The sequence below is a fragment of the Grus americana genome, chromosome 3 (assembly GCF_028858705.1).
Source record: "Grus americana isolate bGruAme1 chromosome 3, bGruAme1.mat, whole genome shotgun sequence".
Taxonomy (NCBI): Eukaryota; Metazoa; Chordata; class Aves; order Gruiformes; family Gruidae; genus Grus; species Grus americana.
The window spans coordinates 73,377,465-73,396,786 of record NC_072854.1 but is presented as its reverse complement, the minus strand read 5'-3'; the positions used below and the strand labels follow the sequence as shown (position 1 = coordinate 73,396,786).

Below are 19,322 nucleotides of genomic sequence, written 5' to 3'. Positions count from 1 at the left end.
TCAAGCCTGAGGCTTGTCAGGCTTCCTCTGAATTTTTCTTGACCTGCCATGACCTTTTACTTGGCTTAGCTGTGACAGCAATTTTGCTAATTCACTAGGCGTCTATGGCTAATTTTTTTATTATTTGCTTTTTTACTTTTGTTTATCTTTGTGTGGTACAATCACAGCTTTCTAGAGCTAGCTGTAAGAAGCAGTTATTCCATGTAGAATGAGATACTTACAACTAACACAATGATGTAGTGTAGAGAAATACAGGCCGAGTAACAATAGCAGAGGCCTTGAAAAGTAAAGATATAGGATGCAGTGTAGAGTACAGCCATGGGATGCTAAGAGATGGTGCACAGGCTTGGCAGTGAATAAGGAAGCCATGGCTATAAACAACTCACCCACAGTCAAAGAAATGCAGACCTAGAGCTGGACAAAACTGGTTTTAGGGGCAACAAAGAGAACAAAGAAATAGTATGTAACATTCATAAACGGCATCATGTACACTAAATTTGGTGTTAATGTGGAGCTGCAGATCAATGAAGAAAGAGAAAGATGTAGAAGTGTGCTAGCAAACATAAAAGTGACCCTAATTGGATCTTCCAAGTGAGAAAGAACAAACCAAACGCAAACATCTTATCTCTCCTGACAAAGAACTCCAGGTGGTGACAACTAGCCATAGCACTGCCACAACCATGAAACCATTGACCTCAGGATCCAGAAGGGCAGTAGGAAGGTGAGCATAAAAGCAGGACAAGCAGTAGAAACAAGTAAGTGTGATTATTACTCTTTTTTTCACCTCTAATTAGATTTGGACTAACAATGAAACCTGTAAGATTTCAATTATTCTAATAATAAATTTATGGCTTTGCTTATATACAAGGTACACTTCCTCCTTGCTCATAAAGACAACTGATTGTACAATAATACTGAGGGGGGGAGTTATAGACCAGAACTCTGCCTCAGTCCTGCTTTTGTTTCTCACCAAATGCAGTTTTCATCAAACTGTATTTCAAAAAAGGCTAAACTTAATTTTTGTTACTAGTGTATTTTATAAGTATTTAAGAAGTCTCTTTAAGCACTTAATTCTATCACGAAAACTTGATCTCCATCCTGCAATCATAATAAAGTATTTCAAACCTACTAACTACAGAGTAGAGAACTTGAATGTAGTCTTTCTGTAAGGCAAGTAACAGAACAGGCAGTTTGCTTGTTCTCCTCTTTGAAAGAAGACTTTAACATGAGTTGCAAAAATTCAAGCAGTTTGTCAACTTTAGAAGACTTCTTACTTGGCAAAGAGGCTTTTTTTTTTTTTTTTTACATTCACAACTAAGTAATTTTACTTCATTATTATTTTGTTTAGTGGGACATTCAAGATTAATATAATTATTTTTGTTTCCCATTCAAAGCTTTCTTCCCTCCTAATTCAGACAAAATCTACATTGACAGAGCTGTACAACAGGCAGCAGCAAAGAGATTTCACAGTAAGCATAGCAGTTTGCATGGCAGGGGGCACAAATGAAGCCCAGAAAGCAGGACTGATAAAACAAAAGCAGGTTAAGCACAATTACACACATATGGCTTCTTTTATTTTCCCAGTACACATACAAGGTAGAATCAAGACAAAAAAAAAGCCAGAAATACTCTGAGACATCTCAAAAATGCACCAAACTACACCTATTCTTTTCTCCTTCATCTGGAACAAATGTTGGTTTGGGTTACAAACACTGTTACAAGCCTCTCTAGTTTCCCAGGATTTCACTATGGCTTTTTCCCCAAATTCAAAAAAGCCACTGTTTTTACATGGTGTCATCTAAAACATAATTAGCCTACTAAAAAGGAATAAAGAATATGCTACAGCCATTCAGTCTTACCTTTAATGATATGGATACCAGCTAAGCCATTAAGAGCACACACTAACTGTCGGTGAGCTTCCTCACACTCTGTTCGGCATTTCTTCTGCAGAGATGTTAACAGTTCCTCCATGGTCATGGTGCTGAAATGGAGACCAAATAGCTCAAATTTGAAACAAAACCACAATACTAGCAAAGTAAAACTGTCATGCTGTGCTGCAAGAAAGATTGTTACATGCATCCAGCATGCTGTACAAATATTTATTTGAGATTTATTTACTTATTAAAAAACCCATAGTTGTCAGCTTTTCTTCCAGCTAGAGCTTTACCCTAACTTGAGTATGTCAAGGGGTTGACATCTCCTAAAAACAGAAAGAAATAAGAAACAAGAAGCAAATTAGAACTAGGTTAAATAATCCTTCACAGGGCAAAAAATTTTGCTCCTTCTGTTGCAGTGATGTATTGGAAACAAGCAAAAATAGACGTCATTTTGCTAGAAGCTGTTCAAATGAAAACAGCTATGAGAGACTACATTTCTCCCCTCTCCAACCAATCTCAACATGCAAAATACATGAGGTGTCAAGGTAAAGAGGAAAATGTGTGAAGTGAGAACAGTGAAGATTAGCAAGTATCATTTTAAAACTTCCTTTTCTACATTTGGTTGTAATATTTGTAATTAATGAGAGGAATTTAGTCAGAAGAGAATTAGCTTAACATAAAAAATACAGGAAATGGAGAAGTAAGAGGGAGAAGCAAGAACAGAGATGAGAAAGAAGAAAGAAAGAAGTATGAAGGATAGGTTGGAGTAAGGCCAAGGGACAAAGAATCCAGGCAGGAAGAAGACTGATGCGAAGGGATGGGAGAGTAAACTGCAACAGCAGTCTACAACAGCTGACCTGAAGCTGCTTCTAAAACCAATTGCTGCTGTGAGACTGGACACTGCCCCCCTCCCTGAAACTCTGCTCCTCACCCTCATTCACCTTCAGGAGAAGCATTTACTATTTGGCGTTTAGTGCTGTGGAGTAGAGTAAGAGATGACATAAATGCTGTGCAGTCTGGGCCCAAGGTATGCTGGAAGGGTATCCTTGACTAGCCCTTTATTTTACCCTCCTTGCAACACTGTTCTATCTGCAGAAACTGTTCCTTGAGCTTACACTAGAGTGTTAGACTAGAGCAAGCTTTAAATCAGTATAATCATTATCTATAATTAGCTGAATTCTGCAGAGGTATTGGTAAATACATAGCACCTGCAGCTCATACTCTGATACTTCTGTCATTACTACTTATCTTTCATTTGCAAAACCATCAGCAGTTTCAAGGAAAGTTATAAAAGCAAAAGGATGTACATAGAATGCAATCTGACACGTAGCCTGAAACTACCAATTAAGACAAAAAGAAGGGGTTTTTTTACTCAGTTTAAGTAGCGGAGCCTAGAAAACTCCCTTTTTGAGGGCTGTATTTTTGCTGAGTAGATGTTGTCATTTACTGCCTTTACTACACAGGTGGGAAAAAATGTCATCTAGCATAGAATATGCTCCAAACACAGCTTTCTTGTTTCAGGCCAGTTTCTCTTATCCATATGCTCCAGCGATAACTTTCTTATTTCAGTAAATTTCTCTTATTCATCAAAGTTCCTAGCACTGAATTTCTTCATCATTCTCCTACATATAACCAAAGCCAGGAGCCAAATCTTCTCTGTGTTCTAGGAATGTCCACTGCTACAGTCAAGCTTAGTTCACAAAAAAGATACACAAATAGTGCTGGGAAACTCCTTTTCTTTGTGCATATGATTTTAAGAAAGATTAAATTTTCAGTGCTAGTTTTTCCACCACAGTTACTATGCAGCTGTTACTCTGCAACCATTCCACCAAAATCAACACAGTACTAAGCCATCCCCAGCAAACTCAGCTCAGTTTACAGACTTCATTTGTACCCCACTGGCTCATTTTAATTCAAATCTTGTATGGGCTGGTGGTAATATTGACTTATCTTACATTACAGTCCTTGCTTCCACACTTGCAGACAGATAGACAGAAAGTGCTACAGCACAGTGCCTACTATTAGTCCCTGCTGAAGTAGGTGCAAAGTCAGTTACAGGTGCTTAGGCACCGTAGGTGCCCTGTATGAGAAAGGGGAAGGATTAGGACAACTTCATAAAAAGATAGAAACAGACTGAATAGAATGGATTAACAAGACCAGGAAACAGTAGAAATAATACTAGCAGTGTTAAAAGTTTAAGTTCTTCCCTATCTGTAACTTAAAAAAGAAACAACATAGTGCCCAGAGATTGGAATGGAACGAGCCTGTTCTTTCACACACCCCCCACCCACCCCCACCCCCGACTGAAAAAGCAGTAGCTACATTTTGCTAAGAGTACGAGCAACGTGCTTTTGGTCTAACAAAGGCTGAGACCAAACTGGTATTTGCAGGGCACTTGTAAGATCATCTTGAAAGCATGCAAAAAGAGAAGAAAGAACAAAAGAAAAACAAAAAAGCATTTGAACAGTTTTCAAGTTTGGATTTACATTTACAGATTCTGCAACCTCACAGTAACAACACTTTCTTTGAATTAAAGAATTATTCCATTCTGTTTATTTTGTTCATTGATCTCATTTATGAACATGAGTTTCATAAGGGACAAAAAATCAGTGGGCTTATTTAAAACTGAAAAAGAATCTGGTTTGTTTCACACTCAATCTGTCACCTGCAACACCCTAGTATCCATCAGCATCTAAGATTAAAATGTTACTGCATAAACAGCTGCCTCTCAGTACTATGTTCTTTAACACAAGAATTACACTAAATACCCTACTGCATCCTGTTCAACTCCTGAAGTCAGATAGCTTGGTGAGGCATAGTTGCACATTTAACCAAAGAAGCATAAAATTAGGCTTGTTTGAGAACTGTACAAGATCTTGCACCATTAGGGACAATTTGAGTTTTGCTTTTAATAAAGCAAGCCATTTAGGAAGTGACAGAAATTCACCTTTTCTGCAATGGCAAAAATTCTCCCCGAACAGCTTGTGGATGACAGCAGGCCTGCCTCAGCCGCAGCAAAGGGTACAGAATAGAAGTCACAGTCCTTCTATCTAGGCTACTAAGCTTAAGAGTCCAGTCCGAAATCTTCCTGAGTTTTGCCAATGCATCCTGGCAGCACACCTCATGCTGGCGATGATAGAAGTGTCTCTCCACAGGAGAAAAGTGAAGCCAGTGTACATTTTCTGTCTGAGGGGGGATTTGAATCTGCAATTAAAAAAGAAAATAAGTAATTTGCAAATAAAGCTATTAATAAATCTTGTTCAGGAATTTTAAACCCCAAAACTCTTATTTACTTGGTCAATCACATCCTTCTTTGCTGATCTCCACATTATCTTGGCAATTAGACTGTAGAGAGGCCGGGGATTTTTCCTACAGTAAGGTCGATATAAAAGTTGGTCCCACCAATGTTTGACCCAGTAAGGATCAATTCCAAGAAAAAGGACTAATCCATACAGATCTGCCAAGAAAAGAAAGTGTTTTAGTATAATGTTTCTGTTTTAATACTTAACAATATGCCTCCAAAAATATTAGCTTTCATAGAAAGGTTACCAGGCATAAAGCAACTACATTCTGGCCATAACCTCTTCCACTTGTTTTCCAGTCATTCCCTCACCAAAACAGCTAATTTGAGCCAGAGGACCAGGTGAGGCAAGGTGGAGGTTCTCTCTTTTAGTCTTTTTGACTTTCACAGAGCTTGCTGCAATATAACTATTTGTGAGACACTTCCCTAATTTCAAGTTTAGCAGAACAGAGCAATGAATTTAAATTTATTCAGAGCAAGGGTGAGAGGCAGAAATTACATGATTGCATATGGGTAACTGGGTTTGCCAGGTTTTTCTATAACAATATTACTCAGTATCATTACTTCAGCCTGCTGTGCACCAACTGTTGTCTGTTGCCCACCATCCTAAAAGGGGCTGTAATTCAGAAGAATTTCCCTTTTCTGCTAAGGCAGAAGAAATTAACAAACACATTTTTATTGTTTCCTTACTGACACAACACAGCTTGCTAATTCTGCCCAATTCAGAAACCCATCATTTTGGGGGATGAAATCTAAGGACTTACTGACTTTAAGCTTGTATCTAAATCTTACTGGAAAAATACAGAAGCACGTGTTTAAGTGCTGCATGTGAACAATGCAGAAATAGAAATATATGACGGTATCTTATAGATAGTTCTTAAAGATCTAGTGGCTCCATTCTTTATTCTGTTAGCTTTATGGTAACCTTCATACCCAGCTGAGAGCCATAAGACATTCACCAAATACATCATAGACCCAAGGAAGAAAAATCCTGGGAATCATTTCTAAACTGGAAGCAATTGTTTATCCAGAGATCCTATCCCACTTCATTACAGCAGCAGCACAGATTCAAGTGAGTCAGCAGTTTTCATCCCCTATGTGATGGGGGCTGCCTCAGCATAGCCTCAGCGCCTGGCCAACATGTATTATGACAATATGACATTTCAGATATGTATTAGATCAACACTACCACACATAAGGACTTGAACAAGTTAATTGTAACAGTCAAATCAATCACTTCCTTCTGCAGTGTTTGCTTTATTAACTATATATTCTCAAAACTATGTTTATTTATACATTTAATCCATAATTCCATAATGAAGTAATCTACAATATTGACATATAATAGTTTGGTAACTGAACAATAATTCACAAATGCACACAAACGCTCATACTGATTTATCCACTTTCAAACTTACTGCCTCCATGTGTAGCACATATTCTAAATCGATCAAAGAACACAGGGAGATGAAGTTAGTCAGTTCTCTTTCCTTTTTTCTATCTTTGGCTGAAGCCTGTCTACAGAAACTGAGTACCTCATAATAAAAGACAAGATAAATGCCACCTGCTAACATATTGCTCCCTACTCCACACATCTCAAGTCATTAAGTCTTTACATAAGGACTTAATACAATTTCATTAAGCTTTAGTACAATTTTTAGAATTTATATTTATGGCAGTTGATGCCCACAGTAGTTCATACAGGGCTATACAAAAAGTTAGTACAGCTTTGCTTGCTGTATTTGACAGAAGCAGACTATCTTTAGCTGCAATAGAGAGGGGTTAATATTTACCCACTCTGCTAGGTGAAACTTGAAGAACAGACTTGAGTCAGGTGTTTGACATACAGCTTCTCTACTCCCCAAAGTATTTGTCTAACACCAGGAGATAAAGATTTCAGCTCCGCAATTTTTATATTGATACATTTATTGATAGCTTTATTACATGCTTAAAGTTTATGGCTTACCAAGTCAGAGTACCTAATGAATTCAGAGCAAAACTAGCAGTCATTTTAACTGCTTCAAACCACTACCTAATAATCAGCACAAGGAAAACCCACAGATGACACTGCTGTGTAAAAATCTCACCTTCTAATCCTCGCTGCACAGGAGTACCACTGACACACCAGCGATTGATTCCACTTAAACGGAGTGCCATTTCAGCAGCCTAGCAAAAGAAGATAGAACCAATTGTAGGAAAGGAAGAACAAAGAGTGTGGAACACAGTCTGAAGACATGTGGACCTTACTTTTAAGAAGTTTGAACATCTTTTCAGTATGTAAGATTAGCAGACCTATAAGCACCATTGGTACAATATATTATAAAAGTGTGTATAAAGTTATTGAGCTTTTTGGACGGTAACTGAAAGCTGATAAAAGCCACAGCTACTTCCAAGTAATCAAGTGCAATTAATGGTTCACACAAGGGAAATAGTTAGCAAAAGAAACTGTATGTAAAAAATATTAAAAAATTAAAGTCTATAAGCCATTACATAAGTAGCATTTTTGTCTTCCTGTCTTGGACAAAAAGACTGGACAAATACTAATTAAAATAATCTCCCTCTGCAGACTGCAGCCCTAGAGTATACAGACACACTGCTGACTATTTTAGCTTCTAGACCCAAAGGACATATCTATACCTCTGAACCACGTCACTGAACAGGCTAACATCTTGTTTGAAACTATCAAACACCATATACAACATGATGACCTAGTTCTTTAAACTGTCGGTATAGATTATGTTAAGTATTTTTTGAGCTGGATATACTTCACAGTCTGTCAAAATTCCAACAGCAGAACCATTTAATAGTAAATATCTCCAACAAAAAATTTGCTTCTAAAGAACAAGCTACAATGACAAATTACCTGAGTGCACTGAACATTAAGAGGGGGAGAGGGAAGGCTATTGTATAATTTACAATAAGCTTGTCAAAAATCTTTTCAAGTTAAATAAATGCATGACTGGGAATGTCATACCTTTGCAGTAGTACATTCAACCATTTGTGCTTCATCAAGGCAGATCCTCCACCACTCCACTGCTACTAAGGGGCTTGGGATGGCCATGTACCGCTTCTGGTTCCTGAAACGGCGCCCATCTTTGCTGTTACTGTGGGGTATATCTACATAGTTCAGTTCAGTGCGGAGGACATCATATGTAGTGATAACCACCTCCTGCTCTGCCAACATGTGTGGCTGCAAAAAGCCATGCTTCTTCACACCTTGATACACCTAGGTAGATGTATATTCAATAGCACAACAACAAAGAATGAAGCTAAGAGTCTTGAATAAAAAATGCAAAAATACCAGTACAGCTAAATACATACATGCTTTTAGAAGTGTTCCTCATATAATATGAAATCCTTCATAAAACCTGTATTCATGTAGTAGCATGGTGGGAAATCCATATAAGTAACACAGCTAATAAATGCAATACAGACATTGATGCAAAATTTTTATGTATAAGTATTTATACCTTCGCAAAACATTTTTTTCCTTTGAAAAAAAGAAGACTTCAGTATTTGCTACAACAGTTATTTGTTGCAACAGTTGTGTGCAAGATTAAGTATTCTGTAATGTTGTACAGAGTGACATTATGTTAAGTCAGTGTTACTTGTCCTCTCCTCTCCTTTACCTTTCTTCCCACTGCCCCAAGAATTTCATAGATCATTAGGCAAAGACAGAAGTATGCAGTGAAATATTTAAACAACCCCGGAAATTATACTCTGGGTAGTGTTTTATCTACAAAAAGGATTTCTACAGAGACTATGAAATAGAAAGAATACCCTAGAAAGAAACAATCTCTGTGCACCAACATAATATTATTATAAACCTTTCATATTGACATTTGTTCTAATATCAGAAGTACTTTTCTTATCTCCCTTGTCATTTTAAGCATAATCCTTTCTGAAACTTACAGTAGTTTAAATAAAAAAATAACAAGCTAAACCAAACATTTTACTACATGCTTCCCCATGGTAGCATTCTACATCTAAAGAAAATACAGTACCTATTACAAGTACCAATATACTTACAATACCAAAACATGTTAAAATTTCCAATAATGTGTGGTATAGCACAGAATCAAAAAATATTTTTAAAATAGCAGTGTTTTCTCATCTCTAGGATTTTTAGCTACTAAAAGCAATTATTACCAGAGCTATGTATCAATTGCCTTTTTTTTCCTTCTTATACAAACTTTTTCTCTTGCTCCCAATTTACCTCAGAAACCTCCTTCAAAGTTACAGGCATCCATTGCTTACTTGAATTTTATGATCAGCTACTTCTTACCACTCATCTATTAATATTAATCACAATATTAAAATAGATAAGGCTTTCTTCTGACAGATAGAGGAATATATCTATCTTTTTTAGAAAGACTCTATATTCTAGTCTTATCTTCGAATAGCTAGCATCTTTCTCTATTCCTCTTTCATTCTGAGAATTCATGATTTATTATATAAACACTAACCAAGCTGGCTCATTCTTATCTGCCACTACCTACAAACACTTTTGCCATTTATGAAATTCACACCATCTTTGCAGTCCGTCATAGTGTCACAAATATTAAAGTTCTCTTAATTCACACAACTAATAATTAAAAATACCAAAATTACGGTGACACTATAAAACCTTTGTTGATTTTCCCCCCTCTTTACCCCTTGATGACCAGTGCGTGATTTCAGTGTTAATTTCACTGCTACTGTACTTTTCCTTCCAGTAATGATCTTCCTCTACATTTGTGCATAACACAGACAGTATTTCTGTCAACTGAAAGAAACAGTTCCAGAAAATGTCTGTTCAGCCCCAGACTGCGACAACAGAGCATGTGCAACGAGGTCAATGCACGTGAACTCAAGAGGGAGAACGGGAAGGGGTGGAAGTAAAAAAAGAGCATGCTCACTGAAGCAACTGTTAAGAAGAAAAAAAAAAGCTGTCAAAGTCTAATGATCTCTTCCAAGTATTTATGAACAGATTTTACGGAGGTTTATAACTTGGCCAAGTTTTCTTTGTTTTCACAGCAGCAGGAAAAGACAACCTGCCACAAAGCAAGAGCTACTGATAAATTTTAATTTCTTGTTCTAGTACATAAAACCATTAGAATTTCCCATGGGTTGTAAGCAGTTGCAACAAGAAAAAACACCCTTCACATGCAATGCAAAACCTGTTAACATGGGAAACTGGTTCTTTGAAACATCTGCACTATTTTCTTTTTAACTTTAGAGAAAAAACCTCAACAAATTTTCATTCTGAAGCAACACTGAAAGCAAGTCTGGATGACTTACGGTAGGTCATTAGAAGAAAATTAAAACAGCATCTTAGAATGGAAGGTGTCACACAGCTTAAAGTACTGACATTCAGTATTTAAGCTATTTTACTGTTACCCTGTAAATCTATTTCTGACAGTTTTCATCAAAGCTTGGTATAAAACTTGGACTGGGTCCTATGAAAATGGTGCAAGTTTTACACATTTGTTAGTTGCTGCACTAAAGCTAATTAAATTGCTCACATAAATGGCTTACTGCAGGCCTAGAATTCATTTATACATTGGGCATCTATGAAGGATAGGTGAAGGTATCGGATATATCCCCAAATACAAAGCTTCCTCTCTTTATCAATCTACTACTAGTTATTTTATTCAAAATATAAGGGTTCTCAAAGCACTTTATCATTACAAAGTGTCCTGGTTTCAGCTGAGAGGGTTAATTTTCTTCATAGTAGCTAGTAAGGGGATATGTTTTGGATTTGTGCTGGAAGCAGTGTTGATAACATAGAGATGTTTTTGTTATATAGAGATGTTGTTGCTGAGCAGTGCTTACACAGAGCCAAGGCCTTTTCTGCTTCTCACACTGCCCTGCCAGCGGGATGGCTGGGGGTGCAGAAGAAGTTGGGAGGGGACACAGACAGGACAGGTGACCCAAACTGACCAAAGGGATATTCCATACCATATGATGTCATGCTCAGTTTATAAGGAGCTTGGGAAAGAGGAGGGACTGGGGGGTGGGGGAGAGGGCAGTAGCATTGCGAGTGACGGCATTTGTCTTCCCAAGTAACCATTAACACATGATGGAGCCCTGCTTTCCTGGTGATGGCTGAACACTTGCCTGCCCATGGGAAATGGTGAATGAATTCCTTGCTTTGCTTGTGCGCACAGCTTTTGCTTTACATACTAAACTGTCTTTATCTCAACCCACGTGTTTTCTCACTTTAACTTTTTCCAATTCTCTCCTCCCCCATCCCGTTGCGGGGGGATGAGCAAGTGGCTGCGCGGGGCTCAGCTGCTGGCTGGGGTAAAACCACAACACAAAGGTTCTTGCCTACTAAAAACATGAAGGATAAAACTTGACTACATCATTAGAAGACAATGGCTACCCTTGAATACTGTGATAACTATATTCAGAAAAATCCTGTATAGCTATCATTACTAAGGTTTATTTTAGTGATAGAGCTATTAGAAATCAAGTAGAAGGACAACACAAGATCTCCAGATAAGCAACATCCTAGTAAATACGGCAGTTGTTGCAGAGACAATGCCCAAGTTGTAATGGTGTTATTCTCAGTGAACACCAAGGCCCAAGACTTCCTTTGTTATGCCTGAGAACCAGAAATTCAAAAGTACACTCCTTACCTACTGAAACATTTGGTTTTATCTAGAACAAAATGACAAGCAACTGTCAGAGAGCTGCTTGGGTGGAAGTGTACATTGAGACTTGACACTGCCAAAACACGTATAGTCAGGCCTTTCTAAGTTCTTTCAGAAAAAAATAGCCAACACAAACAGCCTTCCCTCTCAGAAATCACCTGTGGCAACTGCTCAAAATTTGCTTCCATTTGATAAAGATATCTAGTCCATTGTATCATTTCCCAGTGACCAACTAATAAGGAAAAACTGAAGAACTAAATGCAGACAGTCTTTCTACGACACAAATACACTGTGTGGTGCCAAACCATAGCAAGAAATGTAGAATTCTGACACAGAGAACAAAGAAAACTCTGAACTTCACATGATACAGAGTGATAGACAGGAAGCCCCAAGCCTTGATAAAACCGTTCTCCAGACTATGAAGCTATATAATCTTACCAGAACCCGAAGAGAAGATGATCTTACATGCCTGTTGATCTCATCTACCCATTGATGACAAATAGAACTTGGAGAAATTATCAGAGTTGCTCCTGTGGAAACTGGTTTCATTGCCACAAGACAATGGGGACAGTAGAAGGGCTTGATCTTCAGGTTTTCCTCTTTGTAGTTTACACATTCTGCATGCTGCCATAAGTGACATTTCAGGCACTGCACACGAGCTTTATAGTCAGCCAATCCAAGCTCACCACAGATGCATTCAAAACGATATTCAGAGGTATTAAATGGAAATACAGAACTGGTATGTTGTATGCTACTGCAGGCATGTTCTTGGGAATGTGAGGACTCGTCCCTTGGGGGTTCCTGCTGGACATCAGCTGTAGTTTTAGAAACATCAGAATCAGGATGACTGCTCACGTCACTGGGGACAAAGAGGCTGCCATGCAAATCAGAAGATTTTGGAACCACAGCCTCCTGCTGAACATCACCCTCTTTTACAGAGTTCTCATGATCTGCTTCATATTTCCTAGTATTTTTGCTCGTTGTACAATAATCATGTTCTTCCATGGTGATATCCACCCGTAAAGGGATTTTAAGGACATTTTCAGAAGTGGCATCACTATTTCTTGATTCTTTGGTTTGAGTTTTAGCATCTATCAACCGCTGCTTCTGAATGAATTCTGAAGTCCTTGTTGTCTACAAAGTAAAATTAACCAAGAATGTCAGACTTCCTCCTCACCTTTTCTGGGGTTTTTGTTGAACGTATAAACACATCAAGACATAGGTATTAAATTTTATATCAATTTCCAGTTTGAGGATTTGGTTAATGTTTACCAGTGTTTAAAAGACAACTTCACATTAAGAACAATACATCTGCCAGGCCCTGCAGCACTATTTTAAAAAGATTTATGACAGATGTAGTTAATATTTGAGCCCCAAATTTGATCTACTTATGATTTCTGCTTATTTGTTCAAGAATGTCAAGCAAATGCTCTTATTTTCTTTTTTTAACAATAAGCTAGCGTACACAGACACAGTTAGGAGTAGTATGCAATTGGTAGAAATAAGATCTGCCTTTGCAACATTCTTTGAAGTAACTAAGGCTGCATGTTTTACCTGCTCTTTGGTTCTTTCTCGCCTCTTCTGTTCCTTGTAATTTTTTCCCAGCTTGAAAGACCCAGCCAGACCGTGTCCTTTGACTTGCTCTACTACTTGTTCTGCAATTAGTTTTTCTAGAGTTCTTTTGAGAAGCCGTCTATTTCTCTGTATGTCATACCTATATATAGCACTGATGTACTTAAATATTGCAATAATGGATGCTCCTTTCTTCGCATTCATTTCCTTTACAGCTGCTAATATCATCACTCGTAAGCCTATATGTAGAATCAAAGCAAAACAAAACCAACTTACAGCTCATAAAATGAAAGTTACCTCAGAATGCATATTAAGGGAACATCTAAAAATGATGCAAATAAAATAGACAGGCAGCAGTTTTGACAATGCTTTACCTGAGGTAGCCCTACAAATCACTATTTTTCAGTGATTCTAAGACAACACTGAGTAGCAACAGAAATACATCACTCAATTTTCTTACTGAAGCTTATAAAAAGACAGTATATTTCAGTGAAATGTGTAAACTCTCTTACAACAACCTTTAGTTACATGGAGCTCCGTAGCAGAGATTTGTGTTGGTAACTTTAAGTATGGATCACTTGTTTGTAGCATGCAATACTACATCACAGTGCTCAGAAGAAGAAACATTTCATTCTGCCGAAGTAAAGAGTAGCCTTGGACTCATAGTCAGTGGCAAATATAAGGCTTATGACAAAAGCCTATAATGTATTAAAGAAAGTTATCAGAAATACTTACTGGGATATTGTATTTTTTCCTTCATTTTAAGGTCCATTTCCCTTGGTTTCTTTTTATTTCCTTCTAAAGGTTGAGGTGGAACAAAGTAGTTCACAAGCTTACCCTAATGCAGATAACATTTAACAGTAATTAGTTCATGTCTCTTCACAGTAATTCTGAACTTCATTAATCTTCTCACATTTGAAAATAAGCATGAGCTGCTATAGATGTGTGCTCTGATCTCACTAATTTGTTCAGACTGTACACTAAAAAGTGAGCTGAGTGATACCCCATTCAGTTCAGTTCCTCAGCAAATGGTGTTCAACCCCCTGCACTGATAACAGAAAGCAAGCTGTTTGGGTCCTCCACTAATTCAGAATTAAGTTACAGGAATCTATAGCTGTAAGTGATCTAGGTAACTGATAGGGAAAATATATATTTAATATATAGCTGGAAACACAAAAGGAGGTAAGCAATATAGATTGAAAAGCCCTAGTTAGTTGTATTACAAGTAAGTTTCTCTTTTTAGGGATTGTCTCCCAAAAATTTACTCTATTAGTGATTCAAGAATAGTGATTTAATTCAAGGAGATGTATACTCAAGAACCAGAATATAAAAAAAAGTATCCTAAAGTTGGAACAAATGCAGTGCGCCAATATTTCTACGATTAACTATTATAAAGCTGTATTCATTGACACTTCACTTTGCCCTGCCCAATTAGTTGCTTTGCAGAGTTCTTAACAGTAACTGCAATGAAACCCCAGACACTGAGCCCTACGGTGAGTTGAAGTACTTGCAGCAACTCTCACATTGGCTTACATGAGCCAGGAGTGATCCAAAAAGTCTCTGCTGGAATACAGCACTTCTACTTTTCCAGCACATCATACAACGACATTTTATATTGGAAGACAAGAAAAATACAGATGACAAGGGGCCTTCTGGATGAGTGGAATACTGCCTTTTAACCACAGGCAATGTCATATAATTCTGTTCATTAAGATGCCAAAAATATTAGCCAAGATGTCTGTCCCAGCTACTCAAATCAAACAGTTTCATAACTCCAGCTCTCCAAAAGCCATGGGCTCTAGCTATTGTGGCCAGTTGACATCCAGATGCTTTAGTGCTAATAGTCCCCTCTTCACGCTCCTCAGTGCTGACCCTCTGATATATTTAAGAATAATCTTAATTAATCTTTGGAATTGAGCCTAACTGATAAAAATTACAAGCAGGCAGGAGATCATTATGAATAGATGTACAACGAAGCTTGCTGCCATGAATTCAAAAAGATGGAACCCACGGAAATAGTAAGAATTTACTTAAGGATAAAGGTTCTCTCCCTTCAGAATTTTTTGTTTTGGTGAATGTGCTAAGTTTCCACAGGATGCATGATCAGTAAAGTGAACAGGCAGAAAACTGCTGCTAAATAAGCCCATTTATTATATGAAATGGAGGGGGAGCAGAAATCTTTATTCACTGAATTTAAATCATCCCTATTTTAGCACATAATGCACGTCTAATGGATGTTTGATACTCATCAATACAATGAAGTGGAAAATGATTTCCAGCACAGTAGACTAAATTACATATTTATACACTCCTGGAGTGCATGTAAACTACCAAGAGCCTATTAACAGTGCAGTTGCTTGCTAACACCCTTCAACAATGGCAAACTATCAATTGTTTCTCATGCAAACCATTCCACTATTTATGTCACCAAGGATCACATCCTACAAAGCAAAAACTTTCACTGTACTTTAATCCAGCTTTAAATCTGGACGTCTATAAAACAGAAAGCAATAAACTCAAGTGAAGAAGTGCATTTCCATTAATTCTGAAAAGTATTTTCTTCATACTAAATCTCATTCTGCTTTTCTCACCTCAGGCAATGTCAGATCATCTTGTTTAATGTCTGGTCGGGTATGAGTCAGAATAAGAGCCAACACTTCTACTGTTTTTCCAAGACCCATCTCATCTGCCAAAATACCTCCAGGCCACTGGGGTCCAGCAATCGGATATTCACGGATAATACTAAAATTCAAATACATTCTCAAATGAAAGTCAGTAACTAGAATGGTGTGACAGAAGCATGTGTTCAGGGACACACAGAGCATAGCTTCAGCAAAGGAAAGTTTGTAAGGTAAGGTACTATCTTTTATTAGCTAAACTGAGATTGACAAAAGCTAGCAAGCTTTTTGGGTATACAAACCTGACCCAGATGAATATGTATGCCAGACATTTTTGGATTTTTTTCCCCTCCTAACAGGCCTTGCCTTGCTAACCTTAGATTAGTCTCCAAATATATTTGAAATATATTTATATTTGCATGTGTTAAAGATCTCAAAGTTACACAGGGGGAAAAAACAAAAACAAACTAGCAACCAAAAAGTTCTGCTTTAACCAAATCAATAAGAAAAGTGCAACAGAACTAGTAATGCAATACTCAGCATTAATAAAAAGCATTATACTGTCTCCTCCTTTTAGATTTTAAAAACACTGGACCAGAAGGTCAAAGCTTCCAATGCTCTAATTTAAAAAAAAAAGCTAAACTTAAACCCACAAATTTGCATTGAAATTTTAAAAACCCCAAAACTTTAAAAATTATGTCATCAACTCAAGATTTACATATTTACCTGTGCATTATATACTCCATTTTGCCTTTTTTTTCCCCCCTCAAAATAAAGATATCACTGTTATAATTCTTTAGTTGCTAACTGAAAAATGACAGTTACAGATTATCTTATATCGTCCAGGTAAAAGCTGCCAATAAGGTCTTCACACCTTGAGGTGTTCTCAGAAAGAGATAACTGTAAAAACTTACCAGCCAGTAAATGGATTATAGTAGATTTTTACTCCATCCAGAGTGATGACCTCCCGCCATAAGAAGTGTAGTGCATTTTCTATGGAGAAAGAGTTCGTGTTACTATTATGAGGTTTCTCTACAAACAGCAAACTGCTTAGAATTGCTCAGCCTTATTGTGACATTTACAGACAAAAAGCAGACACCTAGTATACTACTGAAACAACAGCTTTTATAAAAATAGTAATGACATAATTAACAAAGTTTCTAAACAAACAGCAAGGAAACATTACTGCTGACAATACAATGCCACTTTTCTCAATTATGCAAGTTTTCCAGATCCATATACTTGCCGCTGCTTGGAGTGCTTGTGAGGTTCTCTCGGTGAAGCATCCAGTTCACAGCATCACTTTGGTATGGCCTCAGAATAGGAATTAATGCAGGGTGCTGCACATCCTCTCTCAGTAACTGGATCTCCTGCTGATGGGTGTGCCTTACAAAGTCATAAAGCTCTTCAATATTTTGTCGCTCTAGTTCCATGTCAGATTCTTCCTCATCTTCCTCCAGCTCATCTGCATACACCAAGTCATTCAAGACACGCACTATCAATCAACTTTGGTCAACATTTCAGTAAATTATGTTGCAACATATTTAGTTAACACATGAAAGCAAGCAAAGCAAAACATCATTTTTATTATATGACTGCACCTGCCTCAGTTAGCAGCAACAGGAAACAATGAGCGCTACTTTCCTAAAAGTTAAGATTAACATGCTATGGCGATCACAGAGGTATACATAATCAGCAAAGCTCTTCCTTTAGAATTTAGGGATAGAATGACCAGACCTTATTTATTTAATAAAGGCCTTCCACTAAACATTTCCAACTGATACAGAACCACAAACAACTCACATTTCAGATTTACATGTTAACATGGGTCAATGATCTTATAGAAAAGGAAAAACCACAGTGAGTCGCCAAGGATTTGTACATTTTTCAGGAAATAAAGCCTTTCTTGATAAAACATCTAAAAAACCAGGAGATCCTCTACAGTGAGCTTTCATGTTAATTTTAAATTATCCATCTGGATAAGAAAATTGTAGCAGTAGGACAACATGAAATTCTCACCACTTGCATAATGGCAAAAAATTCAGACAATGCATACATTAGAAATCAAAATTCCACCTCAAGAGAAGTACGTACCCCCCAGCACAGAAGGCCTACCCTTCTTTTCTACCCTCTAGGAAAGAAGGCCTTGTGCTTATATATTTTTCACGATTTAGATATATGGGCATACACAGAACTTAAGCACCATAAACAAAAATTCAGGAAGAATTCAAGGGTCGACATATTAAGAAACTGACATAAGATGAGGGAACAAAAGACTTAAGAAGAAAATTTTAGAAGTATTTTAGGTCTCAAATTAAAAACATTGGTACCAATAAAATAGTTGTTAGGAACAGTACCTAGGAACAGCTGTACAACTCTACAGTTCAAAGAAAGATACTAAGCCTAGCTAGTATTAGAGATAAAGCCACCTTGCAGAATTTTTCTCAAAAAAAAAAAAAAAATTAGAAGTCAAGGCCAGCATTTTCAGCACAAGGTGACCTTAAAGTATATTTAAAAGTATACTATAGTGATAAAAAGAGAAAACAGCTGATGGCAGGCACAATTAAATCAAATTATAATTACAATGCCTCGCACTAACAAAGAGATGCACCTGACACAAACACCAGAGCTTAATCTTAAAACAACATTTGGAGGCTGCTATTAGGAATCTCTTACAGGTAAAGCAAAAGCTTTCTTTCATTCAAAGGAATGGTGAAGGTGAAGAACAGTTTCCAAAACAAAAAACAGCAAGTGATGTGCCTAGGTATGCCAGCCATCAGTGCCCTCCCCTAATCCTTTTAAGTCAATGGAACAATTCCAGTGCTTCACAAGGGAGAAGAGAATTCTGAAAGACATTAAGTTTCTATAAATTCGTGAAAACTGTATATATAAAGACTTGTAATGTAAAGGAGGCAACCAGAGTACATATGTTGATGTTCCAGCCAAAGGAAAAGCACCAAGCACAGCATGCAGCTTTTTATACTACAGAAACCATCCCAAGGGATCCTCTCACACATTCCTCACTTCGTGGAAACAACAGAGAAATTAGTGATTGCAGAGTATAGCTTTGATCAATGAAGTTGATCTATAACGACACCTATCATCACACTTGCTAAAATAACTGTTTCAACTCTCACATTTCAGAGCATAATAAACTCTATGAATTTCTATATGAACTAAGTCTATCCAGTATTTTACAGGGGAGCAAAGACTACGATGTACTTAAAAGTAAAATTAAAGTTTTTTCATACAATTGGATATGTTTTGTCCTTACCTTTCCCATTTTGTTTATTCTCTCAAATATTTTTTTTCCCCG

At 37.2% G+C, this 19,322-nt stretch overlaps 1 protein-coding gene across 6 annotated transcripts in view; it reads right to left on the bottom strand.

Moving 5' to 3' along the window:
* Positions 1–19,322, bottom strand: part of SHPRH (SNF2 histone linker PHD RING helicase) — a 57,742-nt gene that overhangs the window by 31,190 nt on the left and 7,230 nt on the right. For 5 of the 6 annotated variants that reach the window (XR_008576346.1, XR_008576347.1, XM_054820255.1 and 2 more), the window contains exons 4-14: positions 17,253–17,471; positions 16,921–16,999; positions 15,980–16,130; positions 14,124–14,226; positions 13,371–13,627; positions 12,255–12,950; positions 8,153–8,404; positions 7,266–7,344; positions 5,171–5,334; positions 4,825–5,081; positions 1,860–1,981 (exon numbers count right to left, since the gene is read on the bottom strand). Coding sequence is in view for 4 of the 6 variants with exons in the window: in XM_054820255.1 (XP_054676230.1) it covers positions 1,860–1,981; positions 4,825–5,081; positions 5,171–5,334; positions 7,266–7,344; positions 8,153–8,404; positions 12,255–12,950; positions 13,371–13,627; positions 14,124–14,226; positions 15,980–16,130; positions 16,921–16,999; positions 17,253–17,471 (2,379 nt within the window). In the remaining 2 variants the exon portion in view is untranslated. The remainder of the gene's footprint in view (positions 1–1,859; positions 1,982–4,824; positions 5,082–5,170; positions 5,335–7,265; positions 7,345–8,152; positions 8,405–12,254; positions 12,951–13,370; positions 13,628–14,123; positions 14,227–15,979; positions 16,131–16,920; positions 17,000–17,252; positions 17,472–19,322) is intronic. The other variant, XM_054820257.1, reaches the window with a different exon arrangement.